The 20,838-nt window shown below is 53.7% G+C and overlaps 2 protein-coding genes across 2 annotated transcripts in view; both read left to right on the top strand.

Moving 5' to 3' along the window:
• The window catches only part of RTF1 (RTF1 homolog, Paf1/RNA polymerase II complex component), a 72,578-nt gene extending 68,309 nt beyond the window's left edge, over positions 1–4,269 (top strand). Inside the window, exons 17-18 of the mRNA XM_032174807.2 lie at positions 877–988; positions 1,244–4,269. Of these exons, the coding sequence (XP_032030698.1) occupies positions 877–988; positions 1,244–1,350 (219 nt within the window). The 3' untranslated portion in view covers positions 1,351–4,269. The remainder of the gene's footprint in view (positions 1–876; positions 989–1,243) is intronic.
• A 10,424-nt stretch (positions 4,270–14,693) lies between these two features.
• ITPKA (inositol-trisphosphate 3-kinase A) overlaps positions 14,694–20,838 on the top strand; it is a 9,923-nt gene continuing 3,778 nt past the window's right edge. Inside the window, exon 1 of the mRNA XM_032174239.2 lies at positions 14,694–15,276. Within this exon, the coding sequence (XP_032030130.1) occupies positions 14,788–15,276 (489 nt within the window). The 5' untranslated portion in view covers positions 14,694–14,787. The remainder of the gene's footprint in view (positions 15,277–20,838) is intronic.

Genomic DNA, 20,838 nt, shown 5'->3' with positions numbered 1-20,838 from the left:
TTTACAGATATAATCAACAGACAACTTTAATTCCAAACCTAACACCACTACTTACCTAGGGCCTTGACTATGTCCTTCGGCAGCTGGCTTCTAGCCCTCAGCATCCCCTTTTCTCCTGTATAAAATGAGGGTACTACTATATACCCTGCCAGCTTCACAGGAGGAGAGACAACATACAAAGATCAGACATTGTAAAAGTGAAAGCTCGTTGAAAATGGAACATTTAAAAGCAGTTTTCTTGCTGGGCGCAGTGGCTCAGGCCTGTAATCCCAGCACTTTGGGAGGCGGAGGTGGGCGGATCACCTGAGGTCAGGAGTTCGAGACCAGCCTGGCCAACATGGTAGAACCCCGTCTCTACTAAAAATAGAAAGAAAATTAGCTGGGCGTGGTGGCAGGCTCCTATAATCCCAGCTACTAAGGAGGCTGAGGCAGGAGAATCGCGTGAACCTGGGACGGGGAGGTTGCAGTTAGCCAAGATTGCCCCATTGTACTCCAGCCTAGGTGACAAGAGCGAGACTCCCATCTCAAAAAAAAAAAAAAAAAGTAGTTTTCCATCCAAGTTAAGTCTTTTCCTGTTGGAGTTTAACTGGTCTCAGGACTTCTGAAATGTTAGGTCAGGAAGTGACCCGTTGTCTTAAGCCCACCCTTTCTATACTCATACCACAGACACAAGCCCGCCCTCTTCTCTGTGCCTTTAGCCTTCAGGAGAGAAAGCTCTTTGTCTGTTGCCTCCCTCTGAGAGAAGGAATCAGAAAGGGGCCTTAGTAGGAAAATCTAATGAACTCAGATAAGAGCTTTGTACCGTTAGTGGCTGCTGCTGCTTGAAATCCACTTGCATTTATGCTCTTACCATTAGTTTTCCTCTTTACATTCCAGGGTCAAGGCAAAGATAAAGATTTGAATTCTAAGTCAGCCAGTGACCTCTCAGAAGATCTGTTCAAAGTACACGATTTTGATGTGAAGATTGACTTACAAGTTCCCAGCTCAGGTATGTGAGGGTGGGGCAGGTGGTGAGGGCTGAGAACCAGATGGATCCATGGTTCTCTGGGGCAACAAGGAAGCCCACTTTTAGGGAAGAAAGGGGAATGTTGGCTCATCAGCATCCACAGGCCAGGCCAAGACAGGCTGCGGGTATGGTGACAGGGAACGGGGCCACAGTCAGGAGGCTGCCTGCAGGAGTGCAGCACAGGACTAAGAGGACTTTGTTAGACCTCAGCTGCCAATTTGCTTTTCTTTCCCACAGAGTCAAAGGCTTTAGCCATCACCTCCAAGGCTCCGCCAGCCAAGGATGGGGCTCCAAGGAGATCTCTGAACTTGGAAGACTACAAAAAACGACGAGGGCTTATTTGAGCACACCCAGCCTGCTGCTTCTGACCCTGCATGCCCCATCGCAGCGTCCCACCTTTCCTCCTTTCCTTTGATTTAGCCTCTTTGGGCTGGAGCAGCTGTTGAACTGGGAAGAGACTCTAAACTGCCAGTCATCTGTAATATAAACCATTTGCTGTATAGACCTCCCTTGTTTGCACACCATCTCCCACCAGCCTCCCCTCCCCCAGGGCCCCACTCAGTGTGGGCCTGGGCTCTCTTGGGCTTTATCCATGTCTTTAGATTTGTGTTTGCCTTTTGTTTTTTTAACCGCGCAGTTCATTGGCCACTCTGCACGCATTCAGTATTACCATGGAGCTGGGAATCTTGCTGGAGCCCCTGGGGCAATAGCAGCAGCACCAGGCGGTCTCCTCTACAGACTGCCTTGGCCCACCCATTGAACATTCGGCACCTGACCTTGTGGAGGGAGCGGGATTGGGCACCTGCGGTCCTCCTTCCTCTCTTCATCTTTCTCTTCTGCCCTTCTTTTTGGAAGAAGGGGTTTCAAAACCAGTTTAGTTTCCAAAAAGTGTACATTTGTGGGGGGGGGGGGTGTCTAATTTGAGAGCGAGAGTGTGTGTGTGTGTGTGTGTAAGTGTGTGGATTTTTTTATCATTTTTTTAAAATGCAGTACTCTTTGTATCAGTCTGTCATGGGTCTATAGCTGTTTCAGATTTTTTTCAGCTGTACTTGAGCATCTGAAACTGCAAGAAAGAAACTCATTAAATGTGATTCTTCTTACTAAACAGGCCTGACTGCTGTAGCTGTGTAACTTCCCCATTCCCACCTACTCTTCCCCATCCCTTCCCAACTTTGGAGAAAACTCCCCAGTTTAGCCCCCTGACCTGCAGGCTGTGTCCTGGCAGGTGTGGGAGGGAAGCCTATGGCCAGGTACCAGGGAGGGCAGTGAATGTCTTGCTCATCCCGTGGGTACAGCCCACAGCTTCTTGGCTGAACGTAGAACTTATTTTTCTCACCCAGTATACCAGCCTCTTCCTAGTGATTCTGTTTTGCTGTTTTGGCAAGAATTACATTTTGTTTTTAAGAGAAATTTCTGAATATGAATGTGGAGAGCAAACACAAAAAGATTTAGGTTACACCAGGCACGGTAGCTCACGCCTGTAATCCCAGCACTTTGGGAGGCTGAGGCGGGTGAATCACCTGAGGTCAGGAGTTCAAGACCAGTCTGACACGGTGAAACCCCACCTCTACTAAAACTACAAAACTTAGCCGGGCATGGTGGTGCACGCCTGTAATCCCAGCTACTCGGGGGGCTGAGACAGGAGAATCCGTTGAACCTGGGAGGCGGAGGTTGTGGTGAGCCAAGATCATGCCACTGCACTCCAGTCTGGGTGACAGAGTGAGACTCCGTCTCAAAAGGATTTAGGTTGCAAATGTTTCAAGCATGTGCAGTTTTGTGTGTGTATACATATATATGGTCAGCATATATATTGTCGTGCAGCTAGGGCAAAGCCAGCAGAGGTGTGTGTATGTCTTTATGAAATGTTTGAAAAGAGATAAGCTGACTGCTTGATAATCATTCTCAGGTGTAAAGCTCCAAGTGTAAATAAAAGTGGCATTTAACAATCTTTCAGAACAAAGTACAGCTGACTCTATATACCAAGCGCTAAGCTAAAGGAACAGCTGAGAGCTCCGGTCTCCACGAGAGGCGAATCTAAAAGCTCTGCTTTGTACTTCCTCACCCTGCTTTCGTACAAGGAAGGGGGACGATGGGAAATCATGGACTTGTAAGTTGTATTTAAACATAAAAATGAACTTGGTAACTTCTGGGTTTAGTAGAGCCTCAGTGTCGCTTTAACTTAGTTTACTTTATTTTTAAAGCAGCAATGGATGGTTTTAAAGGAGTATTATGATTGTAAAATTGCTAAATATGACTGTAACACAGCTATGTAGTAGCTGTGACACAGTTCACTTGGGCAAAGGAGTGGTGATGGACTCGTTAAAATCATATATACTTGAATAGTCCATTGACCGAAACTCTTTATAGACTATTGTGTAAATGTGGAATCACAGACTGTTAACATTGCCTGGACTTCAGCAGAGTCCTGGAGCTGCTGGGACCTCTCCTATCATGATGAACTTGGACTTTTTTTTGATTTCTGGTTTTAAAAAACATAAAATTATAGAATCCAGATAATTCGCTGGAGTCATTCTGATCCACCATGTAGATCTGTATTTAGTATCATTTGGATTTGGAGAAGCGTTGATTACATTATGGCTGTGTAATAAAATTTTTATTAAAACTGCATCACACTGTAGCCACTTTGCCACCACCTCCCCACATGTAGCCGCTGAAACCCCCGCGAGATGTCAATGCACACAGCAGGCAGAAAAGCCAACCAAAGAAAACCGAAGGGTATCTTTCCACCCGAGTAGACTCTGTAGCGATTGGGACCAAGACTAAGGACTTGTCTCCAATCTCAGCTGAGGCAGTGCCTCTGAACCAAGATCTTGGCCAGGCATTAAGACATTGGCTTTGTCCTACCAACTAGGATTTCTTGGTGGTTCACACTGTTTCTTGTGCTGGGGAATTGCCTCAGTGGGCCCCTCCTCCCTCCACAGTGTAGTTTCAGTGTTGAAGGGTGCAGCACCCAAGGTTGTTTTTATGCATTTTTTCAGTTCCTTCCAAGAAGCAAAAAGGCCAGTGTCCATCTGCCTAGTTCATAATGTTTATAGGTCTGTTTGTCTGTCTTGCTTCTGGCAGGTGTAGGGAAAGTCTACTGCCTGCCACTCACTTCAAAAAGAATGTTTTTGCTTTTGTGTAAGTCCTGACTTGTCACTCAAACTGTACCAATATTGTAAATAAACATTATGCCGTTTTAACAAAGGGATCAGATTGAGTCTAAGGATTGCATCCCGAGTGGCAACTCCTAAAGCCATGTTTTGAAAGTCCAAGAGAGCCTCTCTTGCTCCTTTTCCTTCTTCTCAGCCCTGTGCCCACAAAAGTGAAAGTGGCCGTTGTCAACTCTTTAGCAGCCTGGTTCCCCGGAAGCCTCTCTGGTAGGGTAGTTGGCTAGACCCAAGGAAACCTCCAGTTGTCCTGGCTTACTTCCTGTCTTGGTAAGAGACCAATAAGCTTTAACAGAGCTAAGTAGACCCCTGATGTATTGCCTAACCCTAGTGAGAATCTGGGCCTTTCAACCTTTTTTTTAGCTGGGGTCTCTGCTGTCTAGGCTGGAGTGCAGTGGTGTCATAACAGCTCACTGCAGTCTCAACCTCCCGGGCTCAAGTGATCCTCCCACCTCACCATTCCAAGTAGCTGGGACTACAGTCATGCACCATCACACCCAGCTAATTTTTAAATTTTCTGTTGAGACGGAATATTGCTATGTTGCCCAGGCTGGTCTTGAACTCCTGGCCTCGAGTGATCCTCCCGCCTCAGCCTCCCAAAATGCTGGGATTGCAGGCATGAGCCACTGTGCTCACCTCCTTTCAACTTTAAATTGGCCTAGGCACAGTTTCTTTGCTCTTCTTTTTTCTGGCTATCATGAGGTTGAAGGGGGTGCCCAGGGGCCATGAGTGTGGCTATGGAGGAAACACTGATATTCCTTCATCCGCCCCACCCTCATGCTGGGGAGGTCTATAGGCCTCCCCACACCCAGTGCCTGAGGCTGTGTCTCCAACCTCTTTGAACACATTTTAGCTAGGAAGCAAGAAGATCCTGGATCTTCTACACCCTTTAAGAAGGCAAGGGATGGCAATCACAGTGGTAAGAGCCACGTCCAAGACTGCTTCTGGTGGTGGAGAGGTTGCTTACCCTGCAAGTGCGTCCAATGAGGTTTTCTCCAACTCCCTAGGACTCCCACTACCTAACTGTTGGGAGCAGTGGGACCTAGAGAGCAGGGGTTCTGAGCAGACGACAACATAGCTTGCTTATCTTCCAGGATTTGGGTGCTGTGGGGCAGCCACTTGCCACCTATCTCTGAGAAGCAAGAAAGACCACCTGGGGTACAAGTGGAGAGAAGAAGGGTGCTGGTTTGGTCAACCTAATCTCCCTGGCCATGTTTTTCCAGAAGGGAGACTCTTTCTTCAGTAACTATAATGTGGCTGTGATCCAGCAGCCTTAGGAAGCCATCAACTCCCAGCTCAAATTTTTTTCACGATTTCCCTGACTTAAGTGGGGACTGCTGAGCTCCCTTGGCAAGGAGAGTGTTAAGGAGCTGAAGGGAATGGCAGTGCTAAGACAGGGCCAAAAGGCAGCCTGCCTTCTTTAAGGTTCCACAGGCCAGCCCCAGGGGACATGGAGATATGGCTTTTAAGCACTGGAGCATAGATAGGCATGTCTAGGGCTTCTAGACCATGCTCAGGATCCAAGGGAGGGCCAAGAGCCAAAAGGCACCCAGGCTCGGGAAAGGGTTCAGATCCCCGCTCTGCCACTTGCTACTACCTAGGGCTGAGCTACTTAACGCCTTTGAGCCACAACTTTTCCACCTTTCAAAAAACAACCTGTCTCCAGTAGGGGTCCAATAAATGCTGTTGTTAATGAGAGTGAAGCCGCTGGACCCGGGAGGAGAGGAACGGACCTCGGAGTGGGCTGATGGAGGGCGGAAGCACTGGGCATTGGGCAGGACCCAGAGACTCCACTTGGGGTGGGGGAAAAGGAACCTTGAGTCCAGATGGAGGCTCCCACTGGGAGGCTCTGGGCTGGCCTAGGGATGCGTCCAGAGAAAGTGTGCTGCCTCTGGGCCAGGCCCTTGTTGCTGTCATTCTCCACAGGCCAACGCACACCACCTTTACTGACCAGGCTTCTGAAGGTGTTGAAGGCTTGCCACCTCGCCACCCTCCAGCTGGCCCCAACTGAGGCCCGACCTACCTACCACCCCCAAGAGTAGTGAATACTCAAAATAGTACCAAACCAGAAGGTAAGTGTAAAGAAGCACAACAAAGCTCTGACCCTTCCCATGATGATTACGTCGATACTTCTTCAAAAGATAGATACCTTTGGGCCCTGCGCAATGGCTCCTGCCTGTAATCCCAGCAGTTTGCAAGGCCGAGGAGGGAGGCTTGGGGCCAGGAGTTCGAGACCAACCTGGTCAACATAGCGAGACTCCATTTCTTTTTTTGAGATAGAGCCTCGTTCTGTCACCCAGGCTGGAGTGCAGTGGTGCAATCTCGGCTCACTGCAACTTCCGCCTCCGGGGTCCAAGCAATTCTTCTGCCTCAGCTTCCCAAGTAGCTGGGATTACAGGCATGTGCCACCATGCCTGGCTAATTTTTGTATTTTTAGTAGAGGTGAGGTTTTACCATGTTGGCCAGGCTGGTCTTGAACTCCTGACCTTGTGATCCTCCCGCCTTGGCCTCCCAAAGTGCTGGGATTACAGGCGTGAGCCACCACGCCCGGCCTCTATTTTTTTTTAATCGAATACTTTTGATTTTTTTTTCTCTTTTAGCCATGGATAGCCCTGCTTCGCTAAGCGCGTGCGATGCAGCACACCCCTTCACCTGGCAAGCCCGGAATGCACAGGTTGACTCCATCAATTTTGCCAGGAGAGCCCTTCGGCGCTCCCGGCGCGGTGTCTCCACCACCCCCCGCACCGGCCTGGGCACCACCCGTGTCCGCGCCAACGGTCCCCGCATCCCTCGCCCCGTGCGCCTCCCGCACCGTTAGCGTCCAGTCCACGCGGCAAGGGAGGAGGCGCGCGGCCGCTGCGTTCCAGGGCGCTCTGCCCTCGTTCCCGACTCCGGGCCGGCAGCCTCGGAGCCAGGGTCCCAGTGGCCTGGGGCCTGCACGCGTCTCCAGCCGCGGATCCCCCGGGGCGCGCGCCTTGGGAGTTGCTAGCTGGACCCCGGCTCGCACGCGGCCCACGCGGAGACACATGGGCACTACGGTCCCAGACCCCGGGCCACTGCATGCTCTGTGGACTCGGTCCCCAGGCCCACCCGAGGTGTGAAGGTCACACCTGCAGGCGCAGAGCTCACAGATGGAATTAGGAGGCACCTCCCAAGCCCCGCCGCCCCCCGCCCCTCAACACGCCACCGTGACTACATGATGCAGGGACCCCCGACGACGTCCCAGGCATTTCTACAGTGGTCGCCTCCGCAAGCTGAGTCCCTGACCTCAGACCCTTCCTGTCCCCTTCGCCTCCCCTCGCACTGGGTGAGGTTCTGCGGGTTCTGAGTTCTGGAGAAGCAGGAGGATCACAGGAACACAGGCTCCTGAGTGGGATCGGAAACCTTGTTTCTGAAGTGTCGAGAGAGTATGTTCTTACCTGCGCACACACAGGTGTGGTGACACATTTTGTTCATTTTAGACAAGAGTGACTCAGACTGTGGAGGGTCAATGAACACTGCTAGATCCTGAGCCCTGCTGAGGTAAACTTGCACCCATCCCTGGATATTCCCACAAAATCTTGTCCATCCATTTATGAGGTCAGAGATTGCCGGGAAGGAGGGGAAACCTACAGGCCAGGAAAAGAGGCTGGGGCTGGGAGCTGAGGGCTCGCCTGTCAGGTGAAGACCCATTCACGCCTCTTTCCAAGAGAAAGGAGACCCTCACCTCTCTCCCATTCTCACGTGTCCACTGGGCTCTGGCCAGCCCTCCAGCACCCTCTCTGGTAGGCCCTGACAGAGAAGGACATTGAACCGACCAGAGGTGAGGAATGTTTTGGATGCAGGAAGCAGCTGTGAAACCAAAATTCCCAGCGCCCATATTGACAACCTCTTGGAAAGGGAGGGAAGGCAGCCACTGAGCGTCCCAGGGCCTGTTTTCTTCTTGGGCCCTTTCTGGTTTCCTTCCTCCCTAAGACAATGAAAATGATACACTATCACTCCCGGAAACGGGCAGGGGCATCACAGGATCCACACATTCCTGTGTCCTTTGCACCTAGCACAATAGCAGCTGCTCCATGGAAGTGTGTGTGCTCTGTGAATGCATGAGTGAATCACAGGTACTGTCACAGAATAGTGGGGTCTTAGGGTCATAAAGTCCCTTGGAAGGGCACCAAGTCCCACAGTGCCTGTCTGGGAGTTGTTACTAGAATAAGACCTTGCACTACCGGGTCCAGTGGAACATGACATCCCAACCCCCTCTCACTTCCCCACTCCTACCACACACACACACCCCACACACACTACACACCCCACACACACATTACACACACCACACTCACCACACACACATTACACACACCACACTCACCACACACACACCTACCACACACACACCACACTCACCACACACCACACCCACCACACATGCCACACTCACACACCACACCCACCACACACATCACACCCACACCACATACAACACACAACACACACATACCACACACGTGCACCACACATACATGCCATATACACCACAAACATAATCCCACACACGCCACACATGCCACACACGACATACCACACACACCACACACACACTAGAGAGGCTCTGCTCCTGCTGGAGAAGACTTGAAGCCTCCTCAAAGGAACAGATGCCCCATTCAGGAGCACAGGTCAAAGGCTGTTGCCTTCCCTTCTCTCCCCGAGGTGAGAGGCCCTGCTTGTCATCTTAGGAAGCAGAAACCAGCACTGTGCCTGGCAGAGGGTGATGAGTGGTGATTTTGCTCCTGCCACTGGTGCTGCCCTGGGGATGGGGTAGAGGTGGGCACAGCTATGAGGCAGGCTGGGGTGAGGACCCCAGAAACCCCTCACCTCACACATCCCATTTTCCAGGCCCTTTTTTCTTCCCTAGTTTCGTACCCAAGGGTGATGTTTCTCCAGGAGAGATGCAGCCCTCAGTCATGATAAATCCTGAAAAATTTTTTTTTTTTTTGAGACGGGGTCTCTCAATCTGTTGCCCAGGCTGGAGGGCAATGGCTTGATCACAGCTGACTGCAGCCTCAACCTCCCTGGGCTCAGGTGATCCTCCCACCTCTTCCTCCTGAATACCTTGAACCACAGGCATGTGCCACCATGCTTGGCTAATTTTCTTATTTTTTGTAGAGATGGGTTTTGAGCATGTTGCTCAGGCTCGCCTCAAATTCCTAGGTTCAAGTGATCCTCTTGCCTGGGCCACCCAAAGTGCTAGGATTACAGGTACCAGTCACTGGGCCCGCCCCTGAAGGTCTTTGAGCGGGGTGAGGACTCAGGCACTTCAAGAAGCAGACCTCAGGCCATGCCTATAATCCCAGCATTTAGGGAGGCCCAGGCGGGCAGATCACCTGAGGTCAGGAGTTCAAGACCAGCCTGGCCAACATGGAGAAATCTCATCTCTATTAAAAATACAAAAATTAGCTGGGCATGGTGGCAGGTGCCTGTAATCCCAGCTACTCAAAAGCTGACACAGGAAATTTCCTGAACCCAGGAAGCAGAGGTTGCAGTGAGCTGAGATCACACCACTGCACTCCAGCCTTGGCAACAGAGCGAGACTCTGCCTCAAAAAAAAAAAAAAAAAAAGAAGCAGACCTCTAGGGAACAGGAGGATCAACCAACTGAGATACCACAAGAAGATAGGTTCTGGCTGGGCACAGTGGCTCATTCCTATAATTCTAGCACTTTGGTAGGCCAAAGCAGGAGGATCGCTTGAGCCCAGGAATTCAAGACCAGCCTGGACATCAGAGTGAGATCCCTGTCTCTACAAAAAATTTAAAAATTGGCTGGGCATGGTGACACATGCCTCTGCCTGTGGTACCGGCTACTCAAGAGGCTAAGTCAGGAGGATCACATAGGCCCAGGAAGTTGAGACCAAAGTGAGCCGTGATTGCGCCTCTGCACTCCAGCCTGGGTGACCGAGTGAGACCCTGAAAAGAAAAAAGGTTATCTGCTCAGACATGTATGCTGGCCTTGTGGCCAAGGCAGAGAGACTCTCATGGCCTATCTCAGAACAGCCACCTAATGACCATCAAAAACTTGACACACTGGCGGGGTGCAATGGCTCATGCCTGTAATCCTAGCACTTTGGGAAGCTGAAGGAAGAAGACTGTTTGAGGCCAGGAGTTCAAGACTTGGGCAACATAGGGAGACTCCAACTCTACAAAAAGTTTTTAAAATTAGTTGAGCATGGTAGTGTGTGCCTGTGGTCCCACCTACTCAGGAGGCTGGGGCAGGAGGATCCCTTGAGCCCAGGAGGTGGAGGCTGCAGTGAGCCATGATAGCACACTCCAGCCTGGGTGACAGAGTGAGTGAGACTTTGCCAAAAAAAAAAAACAAAAAAAAACCCAAAAACAAAAAACAACCTTGACACATTCCTGTACACACCAGTATCCCCCTTTTTTGTTGTTTATTTAATTTTTTAAAAACTTTCTCTGGCGGTCAGGAACAGTGGTTCACACCTGTAATCCCAGCACTTTGGGAGGCTGAGGCAGGCAGATCACCTGAGGTCAGGAGTTTGAGACCAGCCTGGCCAACGTGGTGAAGCCCTATCTCTACTAAAAATACAAAAAATTAGCCAGGCATGGTGGCACACACCTGTAATCCCAGCTACATGGGGAGCTGAGGCAGGAAAATTGCTTGAGCCAGCAGGTGGAGGTTGCAGTGAGCTGAGATCGTGCCACTGCACTTCATCCTGGGTGACAGAGCAAGACTCTCTCTCTCAAAAAAAAAAAAAAAAAATTTATCTGGCCTGCTTAATGCTTAAGTGTTTGAACACCCCCACCATTTTTTTTTTTTGTAGCACTCAAGAGGCCATCTCTTCCACCTCCATGCTGGTCAGTCTGATTTTCTCCACATCCTTTCTATTCAAGCATCAAAGACTGGGGAAACTGAGTCATGAACAGATGTTCTAGGGTTTCAACGTTTATTCTTGGAGGAAGAGCCTGTTGACCTCATCCTACAGCTATACAGGGACTCCCAGGCCTTGACCCAAGATGTACCCTTATGTTTTCTGACTGTAGTAGGTGGGGGCAGACTCTGCCTTCAGAAGGAACTACAAGATGTTTCTTTGTTTTGAGATGGAGTCTGGCACTGTCACCTAGGCTCACTGCAACCTCTGCCTCCTGGGTTCAAGTGATTCTCCTGCCTCAGCCACCCAAGTATCTGGAATTACAGGTGCCCTCCACCATACCCAGCTAATCTTTGTATTTTTAGTAGAGACGGGATTTCACCATGTTGGCCAGGCTGGTCTCGAACTCCTGACCTCAGGTGACCCACCCACCTCAGCCTCCCAAAGTGCTGGGATTACAGGTGTGGGCCACTGCACTCCGCCAGGAAATACAAGATGTTAATGAAAGAAGTTGAGAACACGAGTGCCGGGCATGGTGGCTCACGCCTGTAATCCCAGCACTTTGGGAGGCCGAGGCGGGCGGATCATGAGTTCAGGAGATCGAGACTATCTTGCTTAACACGGTGAAACCCCGTCTCTACTAGAAAGACAAAAAATTAGCCAGGCGCGGTGGCAGGCGCCTGTAGTCTCAGCTACTCGGGAGGCTGAGGCAGGAGAATGGCGTGAACCCGGGAGGCGGAGCTTGCAGTCAGCCAAGATAGTGCCACTGCAGTCCCGCCTGGGTGAAAGAGCAAGACTCCGTCTCCAAAAAAAAAAAAAAAAAAAAAAAAAAAAGAACATGAGCGAGGTGACTCATGCCCATAATCCCAGCGCTTTGGGAGGCCTGGGTGGGTGGATCACCTGAGGTCAGGAGTTCGAGACCAGCCTGGCCAAAGTGGTGAAACCCCATCTCTACTAAGAATACAAAAACTAGCCAGGCCTGGTGGCAAGCACCTGTAATCTCAGCTACTAGGGAGGCTGAGGCTAGAGAATCACTTGAAGCCGGGAGGCAGAGGCTGCAGTGAGCCGACATCATGCCATTGCACTCAAGCCTGGGCGACAAGAGCGCAGGAAGTCAGGGGACCTAGCCAGGATACACTGCCTTTTCCACCAACTAGCTGTGTGTCCTTAACCTCCCTGGTGGAGCCACTTAACCTCTTTGGTACTTCTGTAATGTGAATGAGGAGGATAGATGGATATAAGGCCCCTTACTGCTCTAAGAATCTATGGGATTGGATTTCAGTTCAGCATCCATTTCTAGGTTTGCCCTCAACTTTCCAATGAGAGACACCTGGGCAGGTAGGGCAAAGAGCAATTCTCTGGATGCTGGTATAATAGACCTAAGGCTTGAGCAAGTGCCTAATACAAGAAGAAAAGGAATTGCCCCTTTTTCTTGGCAGCCAGGACAGAGACCCAGTGCCCAGCCTGCTTATACCTCCAACCCTGCCCATCCATCGCCTGACACACAGGAGTGCAGGACATGTTCTCGCCCCTCATTGCCCTCCCTACCTTTCCAGTTCTGGCAGTTCCTCGCAGGCTCTCCCCACCTTGGGTTTCCTCCCAGCCCCCTCTCTGAGGGCAGCACCTTCCCACATCCTGCCGCAGATCAGTGTAGCTGTGAAGGAGGCAGAGGAGTGAGTGTCTGAGACACGAGTCATCCAGGTCCTTCAAGCTGCAGAGTACATACACTCAGATTCCTCCAGACGGTTGCCCTAGAGAAGGTGGCAATGTGATTTCCCAGGTTCACCATGAAGGGGTCAAGTATTCAAACTCCTCTATGCCTTTCTTCCTCTTACCCTTTCATTCCCTCTATTTCTCCTGCCTCTCTCATCGCCATTCTTTCTTACATTATTTTGCTTCCTTCCTCAGTTCTCCAGGATCTTCACCTATTTATTTATTTTGAGATAGGGTATGACTCTGTCACCCAGACTGCAGTGCAATGGAATGTCATGGCTCTCTGCAGCCTCGACCTCCTGGGCTCAAACAATCCTCTCACCTCAGCCTCCTAAGCAGCTGAGACCACAGGTGCATGCCACCACGCCCAGCTTTTTTTTCTTTTTTCTTTTGAGACAAGTTACCACTCTGTTGCCCAGGCTAGAGTGTGGAGTGTGGTGGTGGAGTGAGGTGGTGATCTCAGCTCACTGCAGCCTCGACCTCCTGGGCTCAAGTTATCCTTCCACTTCAGCCTCTCCCTGAGTAGCTGGGACTACAAGTGCACACGACCACACCTGGCTAATATTCTGTATTTTTAGTAGAGACAGGGTTTTGCCATTTTGACCAGGCTGGTCTCGAACTCCTGGGATCAAGCTAACTGTCCGCCTTGCCTTCCCAAAGTGCTGGGGTTACAAGCGTGAGCCACTATGCTTTGCCGAAGATTCCCGTGTTCCCACTGAACCTTCCTCTTTCCTTCTCTTGGGCCATTCCTGAGCCCTGGCTGAGGGGAGAGAAGGGAAGGAAAGCCCCTCCTGCGGCCATCTCAGCATCCAAGGCAATCCTTCTGGGGCTGTTCTGTCTCCAGGGCCCCAGCCATCCCCAGACACTGAGTGCCTGAGAGGGGACCCTCACTCCTCTGGCACTATGATAAGATAGGAAACAGTGGCTTCTCCTCAAAGCAGCCTCGCCGGTCAGCTGACTACCAACATGGGAAGTGGCCGAAAATCCACATGGGATGACACTGGTAAGCACTTTGCAGTGTCTGAAACTCTTAAACATCAGTGCTGTCTTCCTAGTTTTACAGACACAACTCTGTGGATTGGATGAGGTTTTTCTAAATGTACAAATGCAGAAATATACGGAGGGGATAAAGGGACTGCCTACAAATCACATCTAGAGTGTGGTGTACCTGTTTTCAAATATTTTATTTTATTCTCGCAGCAACGGGAGAATCCGCAGTCGAGGGAGGTGAAATGACTTGCTGAACGCCACACGGCGGACTCCAAGCCCGGAGCTCCTATAAGAGAGGAGGAGGAAGGCGGGCTCAGCTCCCGCCACCCAGCAGCTGGGGAGATGCAGCCCGGGACTCGGCTGGGCCACGGGGACAGATCCAGGCCCCGCCCCCTGACCTTGTTCTCTGCCCGCCGGGAAGTGGGGAACTTGCAGGGAGCAGCCTCAGCTCGTCCCTGGGGTAGAGTCTCCACTTGGGTGCACGCCCTGGGGTGGGGCTTCTTCGGGAGGCCAGGGGCCTTCAACTCTGCTCAGGAGCTCGGGCCAGGAAAGGCCCGGGAGACTTGAAGCCCTTGCCCGGGAGGGATGAAACACGCAAAGGAACCCGAGGAACGGGGTAGGGGACCAAGAGTAGGACCAGCTCCTCCCGCGCGGGGACAGGGCCCGTGGAGCGGCCTGGAGGAATCTCTCCCAGCCGCGAAGCCCGGGAAGGCTGCGAGGCCCTGGCGCGGAGCGGCCCCTCCCACCTCCCCGAGGGCAGGCGGAGCGAAGCCTCCGGGCCCGGGCCCAGGTTTTGTGCCTACGGAGGCTGGACTTCCCCGCCACCCCGAGGAGTCACCGAGAGCCTTCTCTCCCTGGCAGAGGCCCTGGGAGGCCCGCGCTTTCTCTGAAAGTGGAAGGAGTGGGCGGGGGGCGCGGCCGAGGCGGGGCGCGGGCGTGCAGCGGCGCAGGCTCCGCCCCGGGGCCGTCTCCAGCCGGGGGCGCCGAGCCGCTCCAGTCCCCGGCGCGCCGCGGGCTGGTGGGCTCAGCGGCGGCGCCGGCACTGGGAAATGACCCTGCCCGGGGGCCCAACGGGCATGGCGCGGCCGGGGGGCGCGAGGCCCTGCAGCCCGGGGCTGGAGCGGGCCCCGCGCCGGAGTGTCGGGGAGCTGCGCCTGCTCTTCGAGGCGCGCTGTGCGGCGGTCGCTGCGGCCGCCGCCGCGGGGGAGCCCCGGGCCCGCGGGGCCAAGCGGCGTGGGGGACAGGTCCCCAACGGGCTTCCGCGGGCTCCCCCGGCCCCGGTGATCCCTCAGCTGACCGTGACAGCCGAGGAGCCCGACGTGCCCCCGACCAGCCCTGGGCCGCCCGAGCGGGAGAGGGACTGCCTCCCGGCAGCGGGCTCTTCGCACCTGCAGCAGCCGCGCCGCCTTTCCACCTCGTCGGTCTCCTCCACTGGCTCCTCGTCGCTGCTCGAGGACTCGGAGGACGACCTGCTGAGCGACAGTGAGAGCCGGAGCCGCGGCAACGTGCAGCTGGAAGCGGGCGAGGACGTGGGTCAGGTACGGGCCGCGGGGGCGGGGCCAGCGCCGGGCGCGGGGGCTGCACGGGGGACCTGGCTCGGAGCTCCCGGAGGACCCGCTCCGGTCCATGCTCCCTCCCGCGGAAGGTCCTGTTCTCGCGGTTTAGGAGGAATCTGGGGGTCAGAAGGAGGCGCCTGGCCGACCTCTCGCCTGGGCAACTTTCACCCCGGCTCCGCCGGCAGGTCGTGGCGCTGGCCCTGGGGCGTCTAAGAAGCGGGACGAGGAGCAGGCGACCCGCCGCGGGGACTGGGCGAAGCGGGGGTAGCGGACCTGGCTGGCTGTGGGGTAGGACAGGAGGGATCGTAGGGGCTGAGCCTTGCCCGGTGAACTCTCGGAAGGAGAGGGGCGAAGGAGAGTTTCCCTCACTCCCTGCCCCCTCTCCGGTGCCGCGGCCCCACCCCCGCCGTTGCCACGGTTTCCCTCTCCTGAGTGGGAGTGGAGCGGCGCTCCAGGCTCTGCTCGGGAGCCGTTGCCGTCTGCTCCCAGCGCCCGCACGAGGCGTGGACGCAGGGGAGGGAGGGGCGTGGGCCTGGGAGCTCTGGCTGGGAGCGGAACGCGGCCCACCAAGTGCGCGCCCTGTCTCCCATCCTCCCCGCTCGCCGCTCCAGAGCGCGGCAGAGAGGCGCGGTAAACTGAGGCTGCAAGGGGGCAGGATCAGCCTGCTAGTCTCTGCCTCTGATAGCCTGGGTGTTCTGGGACCAGGTATGACCCTCGGAAAACAGCCCTGGGCACTGTTAAGTCATTCCTGACGCCCGCCACTTAGGGATGTGCGGCTCCTGGGACACCCTCCTTGTTCCCCTCGTTTTAACCAAGACCAAATACCTTGAATAACTGTCCGTGGTCAGCGCGAAGGACTTGCTTTAGATCCACGTTTCGCAAGTGTCCTTGAGGCCGAGGAAGAGGCGAGGGGCGCCCCCGGCCTCGGGCGTCTGGGGCCTGCCCAGAAGGCCGGGTCGGCGCGGCGGGGCGGGGAGAGCTGTGGCCGCGCGCCTGCTCTGCCGCACAATCTGCTGGGACAAGGCAGGGAAGCTGTGGCGACCTGCAGGGGTTCACAAGCCCGGAGGCCGATGGGGTTTGTCAGTGACACCAGAGAGGAAAAGCCTCACAGAGCAGGAACAACCCCCCGCCGCCAGGTGCTGGGTGCGCCGGCTCGGTCGCTAGCCTGCCGCTTCCCCTTCTTCTCCCCCAGTGGTCAGGGCAGCCCTGGACCCAGGATCGTTTCTGGGGTAACCCTTGCCTAGGTCGGGGGGCGGATGCCGGGGATTCCCAGGATGTGGAGTGTGGGGTAGTGAGAGGCCCCCCCCGCCCCGCCTCTTCGGAAAAGCCTGAGCAGCAGCTCCGGGGGCGCGGCCCCCGCCGAAGCTCTGACACCTGAGAGGCGGCGCAGGCGAAAGGGCGCGAAGCGCGGGCGCGTCCCGCTTCCCGCTTCCGCCCGCAGGGACTCGGCGAAGTGCCTGGGAGAGGGAGTGCGCTAGCAGGAGGTCCTATGGCCCAAGCCTGGGTGTAGGGGAGACTGCCCCGGCTAAGGTCAAGCCTCGGGGACCTGGACGACCCCGCCGCCCCCCGAGCCGTCGGGAGCCGGTGCACATCGCCGCTGAGGGCCCTTCCAGCTCCAAAGCTGCGGCTTCCAGGCCTTCCCCACCCCCAGGCCCGCCGGGGCCTCCCCGAAGGCAAACAGCCACAGCGGCGGCAGATAAGCCAGGGGCTGTTGACAGAGGCTGCCTGCGTCCGTGTGGAAGGGCCTAGGGCGGACTTTGCCTCGCGGCGGGTCCCAGAGCCGCACAGCGCGCCCGCCCAGGCCAATTTAGGGCTTCCCCAGGCAGAAAGCAAGGCTGGTCCGGCTGACTGAGAAGGATGCACGTGGGCCAGACTCTAGGACTCCCGGCTTACCAGCCCCTTATGCGCGGCCCAGGCAGGCCGAAGCCCAGGAAGTTTCTGCCTGCTTGCCTGCCTGCCTCTGCTTGGGGCATATGTAGTCCCCTTCACCTCCTAGGAGCCCTCTCCAGCCTGCACAGAGCAGGGGAATTGAAACTGGGCAGCCTTAACTCCGGCAGAGGAAAAAGTCACGGGCAGGCTTTTCCTAACCAGCCAGGGGAGAAGTTGGAGGCCCACCCGCAAGGTCAGCTGCATGACTCTATGGCCTTGCCTGCCTCCTCAAACAATTGTGGGGTATTGCTGGAGGAAAAGAGAGGGTGCTTGGCTCCTGTTCATCTGGTTTTCTTCTTTCTGTGCTCCAGGATAGGTAAGGAGACCTGGATGCCATCCCCTCCTGGACTCAGAATTCCCACACATCACTTTCCACTAATTATAGAGCAGAATTTAGGTTAACAGACTTCCTTTTTAAACAGCTAATGCCCATGGGAAGGTGAAGTCGTGGGTCACTTCTACCTTAGTGCAAATCGTTTTATAAATTTAAACTGATTGCTCTCCCCACCACCACGACCACAGGGAGTGCTAGTTTGATAGGGCAACTGGAACATGGGGAGGGTATTGGGCTAGTAGAGAGCTTCAACCAGAGCCTGAATGACTGGAAGCAGGGAGCAAGGGTAAGTGCCAAAGACAGAGCACTCACCCATCTGCCAGTCTGCTCCGGCAGAAGATACACTGTGTATCTGGCATGAGCAGGTGTCTTCAAGGCTTCCAAATGGAGCTTAGACAAAGGAAGGTCTGAGGCTAGTATCCAGCCAAGCCCTGCCCAGAGAGAGGTACTCCCTGTTCAGCCCTAGGAGTGAGGAATTATCAGAGGGCCCTCCTGTGACTTCATTAAAGTCTCTCACACAGTCAACAATCCTAGCCTTTGCCTCAAGATACCCAGGTAGCCTCTGGCTGTGTGTTGGCCTCCCAGAGAGGGCACCTTCGTGGAGGGAGGCCTGAGCCAGAGGATGTTCAAGTGCCTCCTGGGTTCAAGCGATTCTCCTGCCTCAGCCTCCCGAGTAGCTGGGATTACAAGCACCTACCACCACACCGGCTAAGTTTTGTATTTTTAATAGAGATGGGGTTTCATCATGTTGGCTAGGCTGCTCTCGAACTCCTGACCTCAAGTGATCCGTCTGCCTTGGCCTCCCAAAGTGCTGGGACTACAGGTGTGAGCCACCGCGCCTGGGCTTACATTCATTTTTAAAAGCGTGATGTTCTCTGGGAGAGGTATCTCCCTAAGATGGAAGGTGGCAGTGAATCGAGTTCCATAACACTTGCACAACTCCTGCCATGCTTGGCCATACCCATTACTGGCAGGGGGGCTAAATCCTGTCATAGCAACCTCAGGTGGTAGGACGGAGGGCTCAGATGAGATAATAGGTATGAAAATCTTTTGTAGGCTGGGAGCAGTGGCTCACACTTGTAATCCCAGCACTTTGGGAGTCCAAGGCGGGAGGATCACTTGAACCCAGGAGTACGAGGCCAGCCTGGGCAACATGGCAAAATCCTGTCTCTACTAAAAATACACAAAAAAAATGACACGGTGGCTCACACCTGCAATCCCAGAACTTTAGGAGGCCATGGCAGGTAGATCACTTGAGGCCAGGAGTTTGAGACCAGCCTGGCCAACATGATGAAACCCCATCTCTACTAAAAATACAAAAATTAGCCAGGCGTTGGTGGTGCATGCCTGTGATCCCAGCTACTCAAGAGACTGAGGCAGGAGAATCGCTGGAACCTGGAAGACAGAGGTTGCAGTGAGCCGAGATCGCACTACTCAAATACGTACATACATACATACATGCATACATATAAAAATACAAAAAATCAACCAGGCATGGTGACTCACATCTGTAGTCCCAGCTACTCTGGAGGCTGAGGTGGGAGGATCACCTGAACCCTGGAAGTCCAGGATGCAGTAAGCTGTGATCGCACCACTGGACTACAGCCTGGACAATGGGAATGAGACCTTGTATCAAAAAAAAAAAAAAGTATTTTGTAACCTGCTAACTAGGACCGGCCTTAGTTGCTGCTGCTCTTTACTCTTATGAGATGCAGAAAACCAAGGTCAAGAGAGTAGGTGATGACGCCATTTTACCCCTGCTTGGGAGCAGGTGCATCAGTCAAATGGTAGTAGCCCAGGTTTTCAAACACACATCAAATCCTCTTCTACCAGGCCCACCTGCCAGCCCTCCTCACTGCTTCTGCACAGTTCTAAAAGGATGGTGCAGTTCCCTCACCCTGCCTAACCCAAGGCAAGTTTCCTCTTCACTAAGTCCATTCTGGTCCCACTATCCCCCAAATTCTTCTAGCAGGTCCCTACAGCCATTAAACTCATTCTTTTGGATAAAGGCAAAGGTGGCCATCCAGTAGAGAGGGCCCCCAGGCAGGTCTCGGTGTTCCCCAGAAGTCAAAACTCAGACTGCCTCATTGCTGCACATCACTTCACCACGCACAAAGCACTTTCTCAAGCCATATCCCATTTAACCCCCAAAGGGAGGCAGGATGGTAGCATTCTGCTGGGGATACTTTGGAACCTGCTGGGGCGGTTGGAACATGGGGAGGGAGGATGGGCTGATAGAGAGCTTCAGCCAGAGATTGGGAGGCTGGAGGCAGGGCATGAGGGGATGTAACTCCCCTTGATTTCCTTCTGTAAAATGGGAATGATACCACTTCATGCACTTGCTATGCATGTGCATTCATTATGGCTCTCAAACTGAGTGTGGGAGAAGGGGGTACAGGATGGTGCTGCTGAATATACATGGCACATACATCATCTTCCTGGAATTTTACTTGAGGGTTTGGAGGTGGTGAGTTTTATAATAAAACTTGGATTTATTATGCAGCAGAATGCAAACCTGGTGTGTATTTAAAGATTTTAAAAGGAGTTTTGAAAGTGATGTCATGCTTCTAGTGGGCTGCTTCTGGCTACACCCCCAGATCCCTGGGGATTGGGCACGTGATCACACCCTAGTGTGCCATGTAAGAGCTTCAGTAGGAAAGTGGGAGCAATGCTGCCTGATGGAAGATGAGAAAGTGCCTGACATGCAATAGGCAGGCAGCATTTGATGGTTCGTGTTACGGCAGCAGCTATGTCCTCCCAGGGGAAACAGGCTCACACAGATGGCAGTACTTGGTTGGGTTCAGTCAGCTGGAAGGTGACACAGCCATGACTGGAACCAACTACTGACTCCCCACCCAGTGCTCTGTCATAACCTCCATTTCCTCCCCATGGGAAAGGGCTTTATGGCCAGCAGCCCTCCTCTACTTAGGCCACCTCCTCAGTTCTCCCTCTCCCTCTTAGAACTCCCTCTTGTCGGGGAGGTATATTCCTGTGGGGGTACAACATGTGTAACTGTGCTAAAAGGCCAGTGCCTCTGTGGGGAGGCGGCAGACACAGTTGACATGAGCCAATCTGTGTACTTCAGAGAGGACGCAGGGCTGCCGAGTTGTGGGTGGTAAGAGGAGAGGTCCAGAGGATGGGATGCTGTCAGGATTAGCTGGAGGCTAGAAAAGATAAGGGGCACACCAAAAAAAAAAAACCTTCGTCTCCTTCCCAGGTTCGTCTAAGTTGACAGGCCCTCAGGTTTGCACCTTCTTTTTTTTTTTTTTTTTTTTTTTTTT

This window comes from Hylobates moloch, unplaced genomic scaffold, assembly GCF_009828535.3.
Source record: "Hylobates moloch isolate HMO894 unplaced genomic scaffold, HMol_V3 SCAFFOLD_14, whole genome shotgun sequence".
Lineage (NCBI taxonomy): Eukaryota > Metazoa > Chordata > Mammalia > Primates > Hylobatidae > Hylobates > Hylobates moloch.
The sequence above is the reverse complement of the archived record's forward strand: the minus strand, read 5'-3'. Positions and strand labels throughout refer to the sequence as shown.